The 18,358-nt window shown below is 41.0% G+C and overlaps 1 protein-coding gene across 1 annotated transcript in view; it reads left to right on the top strand.

Annotated features, from left to right (window-relative positions):
• syne1a (spectrin repeat containing, nuclear envelope 1a) overlaps positions 1 to 18,358 on the top strand; it is a 491,960-nt gene that overhangs the window by 112,130 nt on the left and 361,472 nt on the right. Inside the window, 7 exon segments of the mRNA XM_060915606.1 lie at positions 185 to 381; positions 3,608 to 3,772; positions 6,284 to 6,448; positions 13,411 to 13,545; positions 13,661 to 13,810; positions 15,056 to 15,214; positions 18,010 to 18,174. Of these exon segments, the coding sequence (XP_060771589.1) occupies positions 185 to 381; positions 3,608 to 3,772; positions 6,284 to 6,448; positions 13,411 to 13,545; positions 13,661 to 13,810; positions 15,056 to 15,214; positions 18,010 to 18,174 (1,136 nt within the window).

Here is an 18,358-nt window from a genome sequence, read left to right as displayed (position 1 = left end):
GGAGTGAGAGAAAAGCAAAATGGGCTTGTTATATTTCTCATGTTGACATGATTCTCCGGAGACCCTGGGATATTTTTCAAACGTTCAAGTTCGGACATGTTTTTCAACACAAAACCCTAAATTGAAGCCTGAGTGTACCTGTGTTTAAGTGTGTGTGTGTGTGTGTGTGTGTGTGTGTGTGTAGTTGAGAAGAGGGTGAAGCGCTTCCTGAGGGATGTGGCTGATCAGTGGAGGAGTCTGGCGGTGGAGGTGCGCAGCGTCAGGTCCATGCTGGAGGAGGTGCAGGGGAACTGGGAGAAGTACAGCAGCTGTGTGGCGTCTCTGCAGGCCTGGCTGGAGGATGCTGAGCGAGCGCTGAGACAGCCAGAGAACACGAAACGAGTGAGTTACAACGCACACAGTGTGCATGAGGACTGGAGATGGAGATATGACACGAATCGGTGATGCTAATCCAGGGCTGATAGGATTTATTGTCGATTAATGACATGGATGCATCTTTCACAACAGAGCAGCTACTGTATGTATAAACATCATATTCCTGGAAATATAGTCGAGTTTGTTAAATTCAGCACTTTGTCTAATAGTTTACAAATTCCGATTAGCTAAATTATTGCCCATAACACGGCAAATGAAGTGAAATACGTTGATTATCTCATTACAGTGGCACTTATCAAGGGGAGGGATATATTCCGCAGCAAGAAAGAGAACAGTCAGTTCTTGAAGTTGGTGTGTTGGAAGCAGGAAAAATGGGCAAGCGTAAGGGTCTGAGTGACTTTGCCAAGGGCCAAATTGTGATGGTTAGATGACAGGCTCTGAGCATCTTCAAAATGGCGCATCTTGTGGGGTGTTCCTGGTATGCAGTGGTTAGTACCGAACAAAAGTGGTCCAAGGATTTGAAGGACAACCGGTGAACCGGCGACAGGGTCGTGGGTGTCGAAGGTTTGTTGATTTGGATGGGGCACGAAGACTAGAACATATGGTCCAATCCAGAAGAACAGAAGAGCTACTGTAGCACAAACTGCTAAAAAAGTTAATGCTGGCGAAAACAAAAAGGTGTCAGAAATTCTGAGTTCTGAGGTTTGTTTGGTTTTTGGGGTTTTTTTAACCTACAGTGGTGCTAATACATGGAGTCATGTAAGGAGTGCCATGAAATGAATCTGCAGAAGAATAAGAAAATAAATGTTGAAAAAGGATAAGAAAATAAATAAAAAGAAAAATAAAAGTGAGAAAATAAATAAAAATATAAGAAAAGAAATGCAGACAAAAATAAAAGAATCAGAAATAAAAGCGAAAGTAAAAGAATAAGAAAATGCATTCAAAGAAAAATAAAAGAATAAGAAAAGAAATGCAGACAAAAATAAAATAATCGGAAATAAATAAAAACAAAAATAAAAGAATCAGAAAAAAAACAATAATCAAAGAATAAGAAAAAATATTAAAAGAAAAATAAAAGAATCAGAAAATAAATAAATAAAAAGAAAAATAAAAGAATAAGAAAATATATTCAAAGAAAAATAAAAGAATAAGAAAATAAATAAAAGAATAAGAAAATAAATAGAAAGGAAAATCAAAGTGAGAAAATAAATAAAAATAAAAGAATAAGAAAAGAAATGCAGGCAAAAATAAAAGAATCATAAATAAATAAAAACAAAAATAAAAGAATAAGAAAATAAATAAAAAGAAAAATAAAAGAATCAGAAAATAAATAAATAAAAAGAAAAATAAAAGAATAAGAAAATATATTCAAAGAAAAATAAAAGAATAAGAAAATAAATAAAAGAATAAGAAAATAAATAGAAAGGAAAATCAAAGTGAGAAAATAAATAAAAATAAAAGAATAAGAAAAGAAATGCAGGCAAAAATAAAAGAATCAGAAATAAATAAAAACAAAAATAAAAGAATCTGAAAATAAATAAAAAGAAAAATAAAAGAATCAGAAAATAAATGCTTTTGATTTTATGATAGATTTTGTTATTCCTTGTTGCTTTTTCCCTATTGCTTTTTTGTTTGTTTTATTTTCTTTATCTTTACATTTATTTTCTGATTTTTTTTGTTTTTACCTCTCCCGCTACGGAGTGAGCGGGGCGAGGTGTCGTTTTCGGTCGGGTTTCTTTGTTTTTTTGTTAACAACATTACGGGAAAACGGCTGGACGAATCTCCATGAAACTTTCAGGATAGATGGGCATTGGTCTCAAATAGAACCTCCAACATTTTGAGGGTCATCCGGTCAAGGTCACTGTGACCAAAAAGGTTAAAAAAAATAAAAATAAATAAATAAATAAAAAGCTCTGCGCTCAGACTGCAGGAGCGCTGCTTTGGAAAGACTCCTCCCACAAACGTGCTGATTGGATAACCACCTGTCTGGATCACTGTGCTGTCATTGGATGGTTTCTTGGTTTGTTTACATATGCAAAGGGGAGGAGTTTGGGCCACGCCCACTTTTAAACCCCATTGATAAAAACTTCCCCGATCTGTTGAATTATTATTATTATTATTATTATTATTATTACCTCGCCCACTACGGACTAGACCAAATAAATCACTTTCAGACATGTTTATGCTTATTAGAGGGAAAGTGCGTTCCACTGAGCTCTAGCGCCGGGCCATTTCCGGATAATAAGAGTTTGGGTCATGGCGACAGCGTGTGTATGTCAGCCTCGGTTTAGAAGTTTCAGTTTCGAAAACTGTAAAAGGTAAGAGTAGAATAATATAAAGTACAGGCACTTTGTATATTTTACTTCTGTGATTTTTAAATTGTTCATTTTTGGATTACGCTTCATTTTTGTGGCTACTGACTCATAGAGTGAATATATATGCTATATTTACTGTATGGACATGGGATCAGAAAACTATTTTATTTATAAGCAGTAGCCACATGGACCCATAGGGGACCGATTTTTTTCACGATATCTTCCTTCATATTCATCATCAGTGCTACTGGGCGAGGATTGTTTTGCCTGGCAACACTTGTTATTTCTTATTCTTCTGCAGATTTTTTTTTTGTGGCACTCCTATGACTCCATACTAATACGCCATTGTAGAATCCAGAATTCAAAATTTTCTCATGAAAAATGACATTGGAAATGTTGCTAATATTAAGAAACAAGTTAATGATGTCTAGTACAAAACTTTCCTGTTAGCTTAGAGGTCTGGAGTCCATCTAGATGATCACATGATTTAATTTAATTTAATTTAATTTAATTTAATTTAATTTAATTTAATTTAATTTAATTTAATTTAATTTAATTTAATACAGTTTTTTAAGACATGAAAATGGGGAGAAAAATTCCCCTCTGTCCAATCAACATTTTCAGCTCCTTTGATAAAATGCTGTTACATTTTGTTACAGATTTTGCGTAGCATGTCGAATTACTTTTTTTTTGTAGTTTAAAAAAAAAAGGATGAAAAATTTCCATTCACAAAGTGAGCACTTCTTTTCGTCACAGAGATACAGTATATTACACAGACGTGTCTGATCCTCCTCACACGGGAACTGTAATTAGTCTGTCTGAGTGTAATCCCAGTTCTGCTGAAATCAGGTCAAAACATTTCCCATCACATGCATTCTCTCTCTCTCTCTCTCTCTCTCTCTCCCACTCGTCTGTAGGAGTTCTTCAGGACTCTTCCACACTGGATGGAGAATCACGCCAGCATGAATGCTTCAGGAAATTTCCTCATTGAGACGTGTGATGAAACGGTGGCTCGTGACCTGAAACACCAGCTGCTCCTCCTCAACGGGAGATGGAGAGATTTATTCAGTCAAGCCAAACAGGTGGAAATCCAGCACTCGCTGTTAATTATATTAAATACTTATTAACCTGAGTAGAGGAGAGCGTCTCCGCCTCTCCGCCTCTCCACTCCAGGTCCGATCCTGAGCTCTGTTAGTGTGGGGTTTCACATGTTCTTCTTTGGTTCTCCTTTGGGTTCTCCAGTTTCCTCCTATCTCCAAAAAACATGGTTGTACTGTAGGTGGTCGGTGAATCTAAATTACCCCAAGTGTGAATAAGAACGCACCGACATCCACCAAGAGCTGGTGTGTATTCTCGTCTCACATCCAGCGTTCCCGGGATAGACTCCGGATCCGCAGACACCCTGACCAGGATAAACCGCTTACTGAAGATGAACGGACGAGTTACTGAACCATCCGTGATGTGAAGCATGAAAAATGACGATGAATACAGCGGGAAAATATGTTTCTAAGCATATTTAACAAACTAATTAACATTTATGTCTAAAATAGGGTTTGAAGAAGAAATAAATTTGAATTTAATTGACCAGAGCTATTGTAACGTTTAAAAAAAAATCTAAATTATAATTTATAATGTATAAATCATAATAGATCATAATAGATCAGATTATATTTGTCACGGTCAACTATTCAGACTGGAGGAGCCAATACCTGTGAAACCCATATAAATCTGTATAATAATTTGTGTTTCATTGCAGATAGAGGATTTTTGGATGCGAGTTATAATGCACGTCATAATGTTTCTTCTTAATACAGTTGTGATCTGAAGTTTACATACAGCGACGTGATATGAACATCATGGCAATATTTGGGCTTTCAGTAATTTCTTTGAACTGTTCTTTTTCTGTGGCAGAATGATTGTACAGCATACAGCTTTAATTAAAAAAAAACACTAGAATTTGGTGCACAAGTTTTAATTTTCTTTGGGTTTTCTGAAATCAACACAGGGTCAAAAATATACATACACTCACTTAGATTATTAATTCAGAGGTGCTGAAACTTCCAAAACGTCTCTTATCTTGCCAAGGCCAAAGTCTCTTAACTTCCTGTTAGTGATCATGATTGACTACAGCTGGTAGCTTCTCTGTTCCTTCATAAAAAGGGTTTGTTTACAGCACTCATTGGATTGACCAACACACAGTAAAATGGGAAAGTCCAAGGAGCTCAGTGCAGCTCTGAGAAAGAGGATCGCAGATATACACAACTCCAGAATGTCTCTTGGAGCCATTTCTAAACAACTGCAAATTCCAAGATGAGTTCAAACAATTGTATCCAAGTTATTGTGAGGTGTAGTCACTTTGCCAAGCCACTTTGCTTCAAGAAAACCCAAACTGTCACCCTCAGCTGAAAGGAAATTGGTTTGGATGGTCAGGAACAACCTGGGAACCACCATGGCACAGCCCTGCCATGAACTGGAAGCTGATGGATCACTGTCTACAGTTCAGATCACCATGGACTAAGAGGCTGCTATCCAAGAAATAACCCCCTGCTCCAAAATTGACACCTTCAAACTTAACTAAAGTTTGAAGCTGATCACACGGACAAAGAAAAAGCCTTCTGGAGGAAAGCTGTATGGTCAGATGAGACAAAGATTGAGTTGTTTGGCCACAATGAGCACCATGTACAGAGGGACACTGTACCAGCTGGTGGTGGTGGTAGGATCATCATGCTCTGGGGCTGTTTTGCTGCCAGCAGAACTGGTTCATTACACAAAGCGGATGGAATAATGAAGAAGGACGACCTCAGAATTCTTCAGCATAAACTATCAGAAACTTGAACACGACTTGGGAGTTACAACAGGACAATAAACCCAAACACGCATCAGAGCTGGTTGTGGAGGATAAAGCAGGCAAACATTAAGCTTAAAACAAGTCCTGACTTCAACCCTATTGAAAATTTATGGACCGGGCTTATAAGTCGAGTCCATGCCAAGAAACAAAACAAATTTAATTGAACTCTACCAATTCTACCATGAAGAGTCGTGAAATATCCAACCAGAATTCTGCCAGAAGCTTGTTCATGGTAAACAAAAATGTTTGGTCAAGGTGAATCTTGCGGAGACATTTTACTCAAATATTAGGTGTGCTGTATGTAAATTTTTGATCTTGTGTTGATTTCAGAAAACCAAAAGAAAATTAAAACTTGTGCACCAAATTCTAGTGTTTTTTTTAATTAAAGCTGTATGCTGTACAATCATTCTGCCACAGAAAAAGAACAGTTCAAAGAAATTACTGAAAGCCCAAATACTGCCATGACGTTCATATCCGAGATGACATTCTTGTCACTGTATGTAAACTTCTGACCACAGCTGTATAGCTTTAAATGAATGGTCCATGATACTTTTTATTAAACTCGAAAATTGTTCACGAACCAGGTTTTATTACAGACGTTCTGTATGAAGAGAATAAACTCCGTTATCTGTGGGCAGTTGGCCCACATGGTGAAAGGTGATTTCTGAATCACTTGCTGCTTCAGAAAAATTTTAAGTCTTTTTTTTCCACATGGAGTGAAATGAAACTGTTTTTGTCTCTGCAGTACGCTCGTGTTCTCGAGACTCAGACTCACAGCGAGATGGAGCTGCAGGACGCCATTAAGGTTCTCCGAGACTTTTTAGAAACTTCTACAGCCAAACTTACCTCACCTGTCCAGGTGTCTCTATTGGACGTCAGAACATTTGTGAGGAACGTTCAGGTAGAGATTGTCCTTAATTTAAGACAATGTCGTTGAATAAATATTTGATTGACAAGGCGTTTATTAATATTGCGCAATGTGCAATACTATTGTTATTCTTTAGTTTTATTATTATTATTCTGCCAAATTTTTGGACTGTTTCTTCTCCCACAGTTTTCAAGATAGAGACCCCAAACCAACTTTAAACCATGCGGTATGATCGGGAATGGTGTGCTTGTACACAGCTCTTGGATTGACACACCCATTCCCTCGTTCTTGTCCTTTTTCTGTCGCTTTTTTCCCATTGAAAATGAATGGGGCTCATGTTTCGAGTCGTCCTGCTCAGACACGCTTCATCAGAGATGCACTAAACTTCATGTGATATCTCAGGCCAACTCCCCTGACACATATATGCAGTCGGTTCTGACCCACACTCTTTTTTTTTTCCTTTCTTTTGGCTCATCCCTTTTTCCCTCCATAGGCTTCTATTGATTTTTTGGCCCCATTCAAATGAATGCAACTGAACTTGCTTGAAATTCTTGAAGACATTTCAGTTCTGTCTGACTAGTGGGGAGTTCCTGGTATTTATCCTCTAGTGGACCAAAAACAAACCTAAGGGGAGTCATTGCGGTCACATGGGTCGTTGATACTCTGAGTCATCCTGTAGGTGTTAGGGTCACTGGAGGCCAGGTGTGAACAGTGTTAACAGCCTAGAGGGTCATTAGGGTGATCTATGGGTTGTTGGTTCTCTCTGCCATCATGTGAGTCATTGAAGTCAGCTGAGTCTTGGTGTGGATGTTTTCTAGGAAGTGTGCCAAGGACTGCATTGTACTGTAGGTGGTTGATAAGTGGTGTCTCAGATCACCTCCTCTGTTCAGTGATGGTTGTTCAAGGTTGACAAAGATGGCTTCTTTTACTCCTCTTTCAAACCACCGGTCTTCTCTGGCTAGAATGTGTACCTTGCAGTCCTGAAATGAGTGTCCTTTGTTATTGAGATGAAGATGGACTGCAGAGTCCTGGCCTGAAGAACTGGCTGTCCTGTGTTGAGCCATGTGCCCATAAAGTGGTTGTTTCATTTCCCCAATGTACAGGTCTGTGCATTCTTCACTGCATTGAATTGCATACACTACATCTGGTACGCTGCTGCCGCCTCTGCCAGGGACAAGGGTAGACTGCAGGGTATAATTCACTCGGCAGAGAACATGATCGGCTGCAGCCTGCTTTCACTTAAGGACCTGTTCGCCTACAGGACACTGAGGTGGGCAGGAAAGATTGTGGCTGATCCCTCCCACCCCATATATAAACTCTTTGAGACACTTCCCTCCGGCAGGAGGCTGCAGTCTGTCAAGACCAAAACTTCACGCCACAGAAACAGTTTCTTTCCTACCACTGCTGGCCTCATAAACATGACTAGTGACCCCCACTTACTCTGCCCCCGGCCTCCCTGCCAGTACCATACCTCAGACTCCTGACCCACTCTGCTCCCCCACCTCAATAAACAAGACCAGTGACCCCATTTACTCTGCCCCTCCAGTTGTTTACCTGATTTGTACATTTGTTTACCTGCACAGTTGTTTATTTATTTTATCTTGTTTACTTATTTCTTATTTCTTAATATCTTAGAATAGACTGTTTTTATGTCGCTCCATTTAGCATTTATTTATTGAGCGCCTTAACTCCAAGTCAAATTCCTTGTAGTTGCAAAAGCTTATTCTGATTCTGACATTGTCCTGTTTGTGTCTGGGTATTCTGTCCTTTGGGTGGACCGGTTTCTGCCTCCAAGTGTTACTTGGTCTGAAGTGTACAGGGATGTGTGTTTGTGGAAGATCCTCCTAAGTTTCTCAGATAGTCCAGAAATGTCGGGAATGACAATGTTCTTGCATTTGTTGCTGTTTTCTTCCCTGTCTGTTATGTTTCTTTTCTGGTCTTTAGAACAGCCCAGTTGGGATACCCGCACTTCTGAAGCGCTTCCTTGACGTATTTTTGCTCCTTCTTTTTTCCCTCTACCGTTGTAGGAATATTCTGAGCCCTGTGATGTAGGCACTACACTCTGCACTCTGAGGCAGAAATTGGTCCACTAGAGGATAAATACCTGGAACTCCCCACTAGTCAGACAGAACTAAAGAAGCCTTTCAGATGAGAGGTGAAACGTCTTCAAGAATTTCAAGCAAGTCCAGTCGCCTTCTTTAGCACCTACGGTTTATGATGACCTGGATGACCGAGAACCTTCAGAGACACGTTCAAATGAATGGAGTTCTGCTCAGTAACACATCCACCAAGCTTCATATGGCACCTCAGCCCAACTCACCCATCACACACAAGATCACACACTCTCTCTCTCTCTCTCTCTCACACACACACGACATTAACGGTCCGCTGCATCTTACGCAATACTCCGCGTTCTCTTCAGGGAATGCACTTTCTAGTTAATCATTATTGTCATGTTTACATTTTTTTCCATTAATAAAGAAAAATCATGCACCAAATTTGGCATTGAGGTTCTCGAATTTGGAGAGATTTCACAAAATTATAATTTCCTCCCCATGACTCTAGGTGGCGCTATTATAAGCACATTTATGATTTTGCTCATATCTCAGGAACATTGTGGGTTAGAACTCTTTTTTTTCTCTCTCTCTCTCTCTCTCTGATGCCTCGAAAGAATTTTGATCCGAATATCCATTTCAAAGTTATGCATCAATCAAATTTGAAGGTGTGGCCCATCATGACTCTACGATCAATATGTTGTGATGTAATGGTCCAAACTTATCGAAATTTCATCTACCCAATCATGTCCTTGGACATAAAGTAACTGATGACTTCAGTCAAAAAATGCCCCAATATTATAAGCTGGAGAGATGCGAACATGACTCAACCAGTGAAGCAGAATTTTGCGCTCGATTGGGGGGGGGAAGAAACCTAACCAACTTGTATGTGTGACTTCCTCCATTTACTTTATTGAAGTGGATGATGTAAGCTTGTTTTGTCATTGACTAGCTTGGCAAACTCCAATTTAGACTGTGTTAACTTCTTTGCTTCATCGATAGTAAGGTTGAGAATTCTTGCATATTTTATCCATGGATCACGGTAGTATCTTCTAGTTGGTTTAGCAAATAACTTCATATTGATGGTGTTTTCTGCTCTACATACATGAGCGATATATTTGAGATGTTGTGCATATATGCAAAACTAGAAAGTTTTGTAAGGGGGTGGGTTTGACAATACTTTCTACGGTAGGTCTTTGTTAGAATACTCAAACTTGTATTCACCTTCCTCTGAGTTGCGTCCAGTGTTGTAGTCGAGCCACTAAACCTCGGGTCCGAGTCCAGTCTTGAGTCCCCAGTGTTCAAGTCTGAGTCAAGTCCAAGTCATTAAAGGAAATTTCTAGTCAAGTCTGAGTCGGGTCCACTATTGATCTGAGTCGGGCCTGAGAACAAGACTCCACCCGCACCATTTGACGGTGGCTGTTGCTGCCTTTCTGTGAAAACATCTCTGCTACTGTGTTGGACTAGGGTTCCTGCTTGACTGCCCTATTTTAGTTAACAGGCTACAGATAAAAAGCTTGTTCATCGCTCAGCAAGCTCCACCCACTATCAACAGGGCAAATAACATGAGAGAGTTACCACTAGCTAGTTCATCGGTCAGCAAGCAAGCCCTGCTATCAACAAAGCAATGAACATAGCGTGTCACTTCCTTCTCTGGGTGGAGTCTTGCCAAATGACGAGTGAAGTTCGAGGTTGTCCCCATCGTCTCCTCGATAGTTCTTCTACATATGGAACACGTAGCAGTGCATTTTTTTCTCACTGCACGAGAAGTCTGTATAAGCAAAGCGGAGAATCCTAGCGGCGTCTCTCCAGGCATCTTAGCGCCGTTAACGTTAGTTTGTTCCTGAACATGACGTATAAACAGGTGAATGTGCATTCTCTTGCATGAAATTAGTAGAACAGTGAATGTAGATAGAAATATAAATATCTCATGCCAAACTATTATGGCATGTTACAAAAAATAAAGAAAAAATCCGAGTCCTTGTCTCCAATTTATGAGTCCGAGTCATCAGTGCTCAAGTCCAAGTCAAGTCACGAGTCTTTAAAATTAGGGCACGAGTCGGTCTCGAGTCCGAGTCCTGGACTCGAGTACTACCAGCCTGGGTACGTCTTCTCCAACCCCCTTTAACCATACTTCTTAAACGTTGGCACCAGCACACTCCCATTTTGTGTATTTCAACTTCTTTTGGGAGCCAAGATTGCACTCCATGGGTTAGCCGAGATCTCACACATGCTTCCAACATTTTCCTTCTTGTAATCATGCTGATACTGCTATCAGTTAGCACAGAATGCAACTCATGGAATTTAGCTGTTGTGTTCGCTATTTGTAGATCTACAGATATCACTTTTGTGTCACTTGAGATCAACTTGCCCAAGTAAATAAATTCAGTCTCATTCTCAGTTGTGTTTTCATCTACACTAAAGAGTGTTCCTTTTTTTATTTTATTTTTTTGCAAGTTCCTCATTGTTGAAGACTTTGGGTCGTAGTCTTTTTGAATGATATTGTCAACCCAAATCTTTTACATGCAGTAATAATAATAATAATAATAATAATAATAAGTTAAATTTATGTAGCACCTTTCTCAAACTCCGGTCACTTTACATAGGTCAAGAAAACAGAACACACACACACAAAAAAATTGGTAAAGAGTGGTAAGTTTATGCAACGGTAGAGGAGGAGAAATGTGCATGAAACAGAAGGGGGTTGAGATGAGATTTGAAGAAAGGAAGGGAAGAGCAGTCACAGAGGGGTTGAGGGAGGGAATTCCAGAGCTTGAGGGCCATGGTGCTGAAGGACCTGCCATCCAGGGTAGAGTGTCTGGTGCAGGGGTCAGCAAGGAAATTATGGCTAGAGGATCTGAGAGACTGGGATGGAGTGTAAGGGGTCAGAAGGTCATGGACGTAAGGAGGAGCAAGGCCATGGAGGGCTTTGAAGGTGAGTAGTAGGATTTTATACTTAATTTGGGACAGAACAGGTAGCCAGTGAAGCTGAGAAAGGATGGGGGTGAAATGATCAGATCGTTTGGTATGGGTGATGAGCTAGTATCATGTGCTTTTAATGATATTCAGTAGTCTCTCAGCCTCATCTATCGTGCTACAGAACAGTACTACATCATCAGCATATAAAATCATCAGTACTACATCATTAGCATATAAAATCATCAGTACTACATCATTAACATATAAAGTAATCAGCACTACATCATCAGCATATAAAATCATCAGTACTACATCATCAGCATATAAAGTAATCAGTACTACATCATCAGCATATAAAATCATCAGTACTACATCATTAACATATAAAGTAATCAGTACTACATCAGCATATAAAATCATCAGTACTACATCATCAGCATATAAAATCATCAGTACTACATCAGCATATAAAATCATCAGTACTACATCATCAGCATATAAAATCATCAGTACTACATCATTAACATATAAAGTAATCAGTACTACATCATCAGCATAAAATAATCAGTACTACATCATCAGCATATAAAGTAATCAGTACTACATCATCAGCATATAAAGTAATCAGTACTACATCATCAGCATATAAAATCATCAGTACTATATCATTAACATATAAAGTAATCAGTACTACATCATCAGCATATAAAGTAATCAGTACTACATCATCAGCATATAAAATCATCAGTACATCATAAACATATAAAGTAATCAGTACTACATCATCAGCATATAAAATAATCAGTACTACATCAGCGTATAAAGTAATCAGTACTACATCATCAGCATATAAAGTAATCAGTACTACATCATCAGCATATAAAATCATCAGTACATCATAAACATGTAAAATAATCAGTACTACATCATCAGCATATAAAATAATCAGTACTACATCAGCGTATAAAGTAATCAGTACTACATCATCAGCATATAAAGTAATCAGTACTACATCATCAGCATATAAAATCATCAGTACATCATAAACATGTAAAATAATCAGTACTACATCATCAGCATATAAAATAATCAGTACTACATCATTAACATATAAAATAATCAGTACTACATCATCAGCATATAAAGTAATCAGTACTACATCATCAGCATATAAAGTAATCAGTACTACATCATCAGCGTATGAAACAATCAGTACTACATCAGCATCTTCTTATATAATAAGCGGCAAAGTTTGTTTGTTTATCTTGAGCTAATGTTGCCATTTCTCAACGGATTTTCACCAAATTTGGCACGTAGGTCCGGGAATGACGCGAAATTTTGCAGATATAAACAAAATTCATGTCCAGGCCCCAGGGAGGTCCCTGGGGGGCACAACATCCACCCACTCCCTCCCTCAATGCCTTTCACATTACATTTATCAACACAAACTTTCGACAGATCTTCACTAAACTTGGCACGTAGGTACAGGAGATAGCCACAATTTGGCAGAACTCAGTAATTCCATATTTGGGCTCTAGGGGGGCCCCTGGGTGGTGGATGTTTGGATTTTTGTTTGTCTTGGGTTAACATCACTATTTCTCCAGGGATCTTCACCAAATTTGACATGGAAGTCTGGGGGCAACCCAGAATTTTGCAAAACCTGGGCAACGCCAGGTAACCTGCTAGTAGAAAATAATCAGTACTACGGTACATCAGCAGCATATAAAGCAATCAGTTGAACATCATCAGCATATAAAATCCATTGGATGATGTCAATACCACCTTGTCTACCGCCAACTAGGACATCAAATTTTGCTTTTGTGCCACTGAACGATGCAGTAATGCCTTTGTAAAGTTTTCGCAAGCTTGCTATCACATGTTTTGCTCCTGTTCGTATTGAAAGGATTGCGAAGAGAAAATTCCTTAAACACGCCAGTGTACATACAGCTCACGTAAATTCTGAACTCGACTGCATTTCACGGCTTCATCAGCAACCGTGACCCGGCTTTGTTTGTTCTGAAGGAGATCAAGCACAGGCTTCCAGCGATGGAGGTGAGATATAAAACGGCTACTCGCACGGCTCAGCTCTGGACCAGAGACTCCAGCAGGGGGGATGGAAAGCAAGCCCTCGTTACTATGGCATCCATTAAAGGACAGCTATACAAGGTACATGTACAAGCAGGTTCACCCATGACAAATATCAGGCCATTAGAGTCGTTTCTTGAACACGTTGACATTGCCGGACTTAGTTGTAGGCAGTGGTGTGTGTGTGCTGTTTCAGATGAAGGAGAAATGTCCACTGGTGCTGAGAGAGTGTCACACTGTGCTTCCTGTGTTAGAAGAGCTAGAGGGACAGATCTCAGCCTTCTATCAGATAGCTGATCATGCAGGTCATATCATCGCTCAGCAGCACGACCAGCATAAAAACCAGGTGAGGAGACGCGATAAATACACTGGTGGTACTGGACAGAGACACTTCGCTGAGTTTTGTATCGCTTGTACCAAGTAAAGGAGAAGAAAATAAAGCAAGCTTAATTCTGATATGTTATGGTTTCTGTCATAACGCTGCTTCGTTGTCTTATAACAGCGCACACGGTTACGTTCTGTTTCTGGACTTCACCTTCTCTTCCATCCCACTTGCTTCCTTCCATCATCACAGGAGCGTCGGCTAAGGAGGCGGCTAATGGGAATGAAATTTCCGTGGAGGATGAAATTTGATAGCGAAGCAGATGCGAGAGAGAGAGAGACAGAGAGACACAGACGGAGACATCAGTTCTGTCATTAAAAAAAAAAAAAAACGTGTTTTAGCAGCGGCATGGTGGTGTAGTGGTTAGCGCTGTCGCCTCACAGCAAGAAGGTCCGGGTTCGAGCTCCGTGGCCGGCGAGGGCCTTTCTGTGCGGAGTTTGCATGTTCTCCCCGTGTCCGCGTGGGTTTCCTCCGGGTGCTCCGGTTTCCCCCACAGTCCAAAGACATGCAGGTTAGGTTAACTGGTGACTCTAAATTGACCGTAGGTGTGAATGTGAGTGTGAATGGTTGTCTGTGTCTATGTGTCAGCCCTGTGATGACCTGGCGACTTGTCCAGGGTGTACCCCGCCTTTCACCCGTAGTCAGCTGGGATAGGCTCCAGTTTGCCTGCGACCCTGTAGAACAGGATAAAGCGGCTAGAGATAATGAGATGAGAATGGGTACACACCAAGTATGGGTATGCACACCTGCCAGCCAATTAATCAATCAAAGTCCTTCCCACACCATGTGGCACATAGGGCGGCGCCAATCTCCGTTTCTGTAGCCCTCGGCCTCTCACCTATTACAGTGGGGGGGCGTGTCCTTTGGTAACCACAAGAGTTTGACTCCCCACTCACATCTGCATTGCAGTGTGCCTTGCCAGATGGCAGTAGGTACCATTTTTATGATGGTCTTTGGTATGACCCAACCGTGAGTAGAACTCGCGATCTCCTGATTGAGAGGCGGACACGCTAACCACTAGGCCAACTCGTGGTTGCCAGCCAATCAGAAACAAGTATTTTCTTGATGTTAGAAGGGTAACGAGTCGATGAGTTACGTTCCAATCAAACTCATAATGGGGTCAAAGTGATTTCATGGATGATTTGGATTGAATCAGTGTGTTATGTGCTTATTTGTGTGTGTGTGTGTGTGTGTGTGTGTGTGTTTCAGGAGTTGCTGTCGCAGCAGCAGAGCTGTAAGAGGTGTGTGTGCGCAGTGGAGCGGAGTTACCTGGCCCTGCAGAGGGCGCTCTGCTGCATGAAGACTCTCTACAACTTTGACGCGTCTCTTCTGCAGAACAGAGTCACCGAGCTTCAGACCACCGCCCAGGTCTGCTTACAGCTCCTTTAATCTTTTATCTGATGCGTGTTGCGTGTCAGGGGTGTGGTTTAAACTGGAATTTTTTTTTTTAACTAAATATGACAAGGTTACTCAGAAATCAACGCCAGTGAGCACAAAGATTTAGGAAAATACTACTCTCCGACAACTAAATTTTGTCCAGAGTAAACCAGTTTAATAAAGACATGGAACACTACGTTCACACTGCAAGGCTTAATGCTCAATTCCGATTTTTTTGTGAAATCCGATTTTTTTGTGAGGTCGTTCACATTAACAAATATATGCGACTTGTATGTGATCCTCAGTATGAACGAAAAGCGACCTAAAAGTGTTCCGCATGCGCGTTGCAGGATACGACGACGTCACACGCAGTGAGCATGGCCAGTGTTTATGGAAGTAACCTAAAGTTTCCTGTGTATGACAGTAGCCAGCATGGAGTACCTGGCGATGATGCAGTTGTTGTTGCGACAGAGCCAGAACATGCACAATAGCCTGATGTTAAGGAGGAGGTTGAGAAGGAAGAGGGCAAGGGTTTTGGCTCAGGCGTTCTGCGGGGTAGTGACTGCAACCTCCGTTCAAAGGAACATCAAAGCCATGTTGTTGTAACTTTTTTTGAGAGACCCGCCGCCTACTTCAGCGCAGAATAGTGACGTTTGTGGCTTGTTGATAACGTGCAAGTCGGATGAATGCGACCTGGCGGTTCAGACTGAAGTCGCATATGAAAAGATCGGATAGGAATCGGAATTAGGACCACATATCCAAACGGCCTGGGTCGGATTTGAAAAAATCGGATCTGTGTCGTTCATGTTGTCAATAAAAGATCGGATACAGGTCACATATGGGCGAAAAAATCGGATTTGAGTCACTTCAGCCTGCAGTGTGAACGTAGTGGAAAAGACACGGATTCTTGTCGTAGACAAGACGTCAAATTGAATACGTACCTAAAAAGTGTACATATTAGACAGTAGAGTAAGGCGAAATATAACGGACCTATAGACACTTTTCAGTCACGGGACCTTCGTAAACGCGACCGCCATTTTGGACATGTAGTGGACTTCGGCTCGAATCAGTTTGAATGCGAGGAAGGCGACAAACGAAAAACATAAAAGAAAAAGGAGCGAGATGCAGAAAACACCTTCACTATCCAGCGACGTAGGGCATTTACAGGGCGAGCAGAGGGAGAGGTATTTGCAAAAATTGAGGTTAGCAGGCTTAGAGAACGACGTTTACCTGCTTCCACCAGGATTGTTCACTGACGTACGGAAGTACACGAAGCCCTCGTCTTTACCTGACTTCGGCCCACATGATCTGTATACCTATGTCGTTAAAAACCCATCGCCATACACAGGTATTGATCTGAAAGCGTATAAGAGTTTGGATGCCTACAAATATTTTGTGTCAGGCTGGGTAACATGCCTACATCAGCGGGTCGTCCCTGGAGCCGGTGGTCGCCATCTTATTACAGCTAAGGTTTGTTCACATTTTCATTTACTTTCGGTCCTCAGGATAAACAAAATGTTATTAAATGTCATTGGAATAACTTCTTAGTCTGTTGAGACATGGCCTGTTATAAATTTGCTGTTACCAGGCAATGACCTATTAGGGTCGGTGTCTGTGTTGTAGCAGTGTACTAGCAGCTAGCTGTTAGCACTAGCTAATGTCAACAACATAGTAGCTAGTATGTTACTGTAGCAATGTTTACGTTCAGTCATTTGAATGACTGTTAAAACCTTTCAGTCTCAAGTTTTTCCCTTTACTGTATTTACTAGTTTACTGTAATTATGATCCGGCAGCTATTTACACCGGATCCAGTGTAAATAGCTGCCGGAGCCAACGTCCGAGGTTCCGGAGCACGCTCCGGCTTGCTTTCCCTCAAATTAAGCCCTGTACAGGTAAATAGCTGCCGGAACCAACGTCCGAGGTTCCGGAGCGCTACAGTAACATACTAGCTACTATGTTGTTGACATTAGCTAGTCAACAATAGCTACTACAGAAGAACAAAGAGGTTACAATGGGTTATTTTAGCCTATTTGGTTACACACTCGCCGCCACAGAATGTTAACACCAATGTAATGCCTTTTCTGGCTAATTTTATTCGTCTTACCTCCAACAAAGTGGTCACTACACAAGCGTTGGTATGCCGAGGGCTGCCAATCTTTCCTGTTTATGGCCGCTATCCATCTTCTCCGTCGGGATCCGATAAAATGATAAACCTTGCCTTGTTTGTTGATGGTTACTACATCCAGGTGCACAACAATATAGCGGCATGATGGAAGTCTTGCTGAAAGTAAAAACTTTCTTTGCTGCCGTTCCTCAATGCTGGCTGTGGTAAACTACTGGTAGTACATGTCCAACATGGCGGCCGCGTTTGTCGTGACGTCACGTGAAAAGGGTCTATAGTGGACTGGATTCTGATTGGCTCTGACATTTTATGACACAATAACACTTTTACAGAAAGCGCCATCAACCCTCTTCCACATACCTGAGCTCACAGATGCTCGCAATTGGCTAGTGTTGCTGTGATTGACGGGGAGAGAGAGTATGCCCCACCCACCACCTCTTCTCTCTATCCATCTCTTGGATCTAAAAATATTTTCAACATTGTTCTTGATTGCTTTGGTCAAGCGCCGTAAGGCAAAAAAAAAAAAAAATTTAAAAGATCACTTGTCTCAGACGACGTGTTGTAGATTTTTTTAAAGTCAGAAGTAATAGTGATCAGATCTGTTCGAACTGGTACATTAGGGTTAAAATGTAAGAGAAGGAGAAAGACGTGTCCTTCGTTACAGGCCCTGATGCAGGAGGCGTTGGAGTGGAGGAGGGTCGCGGAGGCTAACGGTAACCTGACACGCCGATTCGAGGAGACTCGCGCTGAGCTGGAGAAGACCCTGGGGGTGGGCCAGGCGTGTCTGACAGAGAGAGGAGACCCTGCTGAGCTCTTCAGCAAACACAGCGTACGCCATTTCATGCTCACCAGCAATGAGCCGGCCCACTTATTATTCACTCGTTGACTTTATTTATGACATGCAAATGACTCGATCATATTCCTGTGTGTCAGTGGGACCTTTAGGATGTGATAGATGTTCAGTACATGCTCCAGTTTTGAAGATGATCGTATTTTCATCTGACTGAAATGTG

The sequence above is a fragment of the Neoarius graeffei genome, chromosome 3 (assembly GCF_027579695.1).
Source record: "Neoarius graeffei isolate fNeoGra1 chromosome 3, fNeoGra1.pri, whole genome shotgun sequence".
Classification (NCBI taxonomy): domain Eukaryota; kingdom Metazoa; phylum Chordata; class Actinopteri; order Siluriformes; family Ariidae; genus Neoarius; species Neoarius graeffei.
The sequence above is the reverse complement of the archived record's forward strand: the minus strand, read 5'-3'. Positions and strand labels throughout refer to the sequence as shown.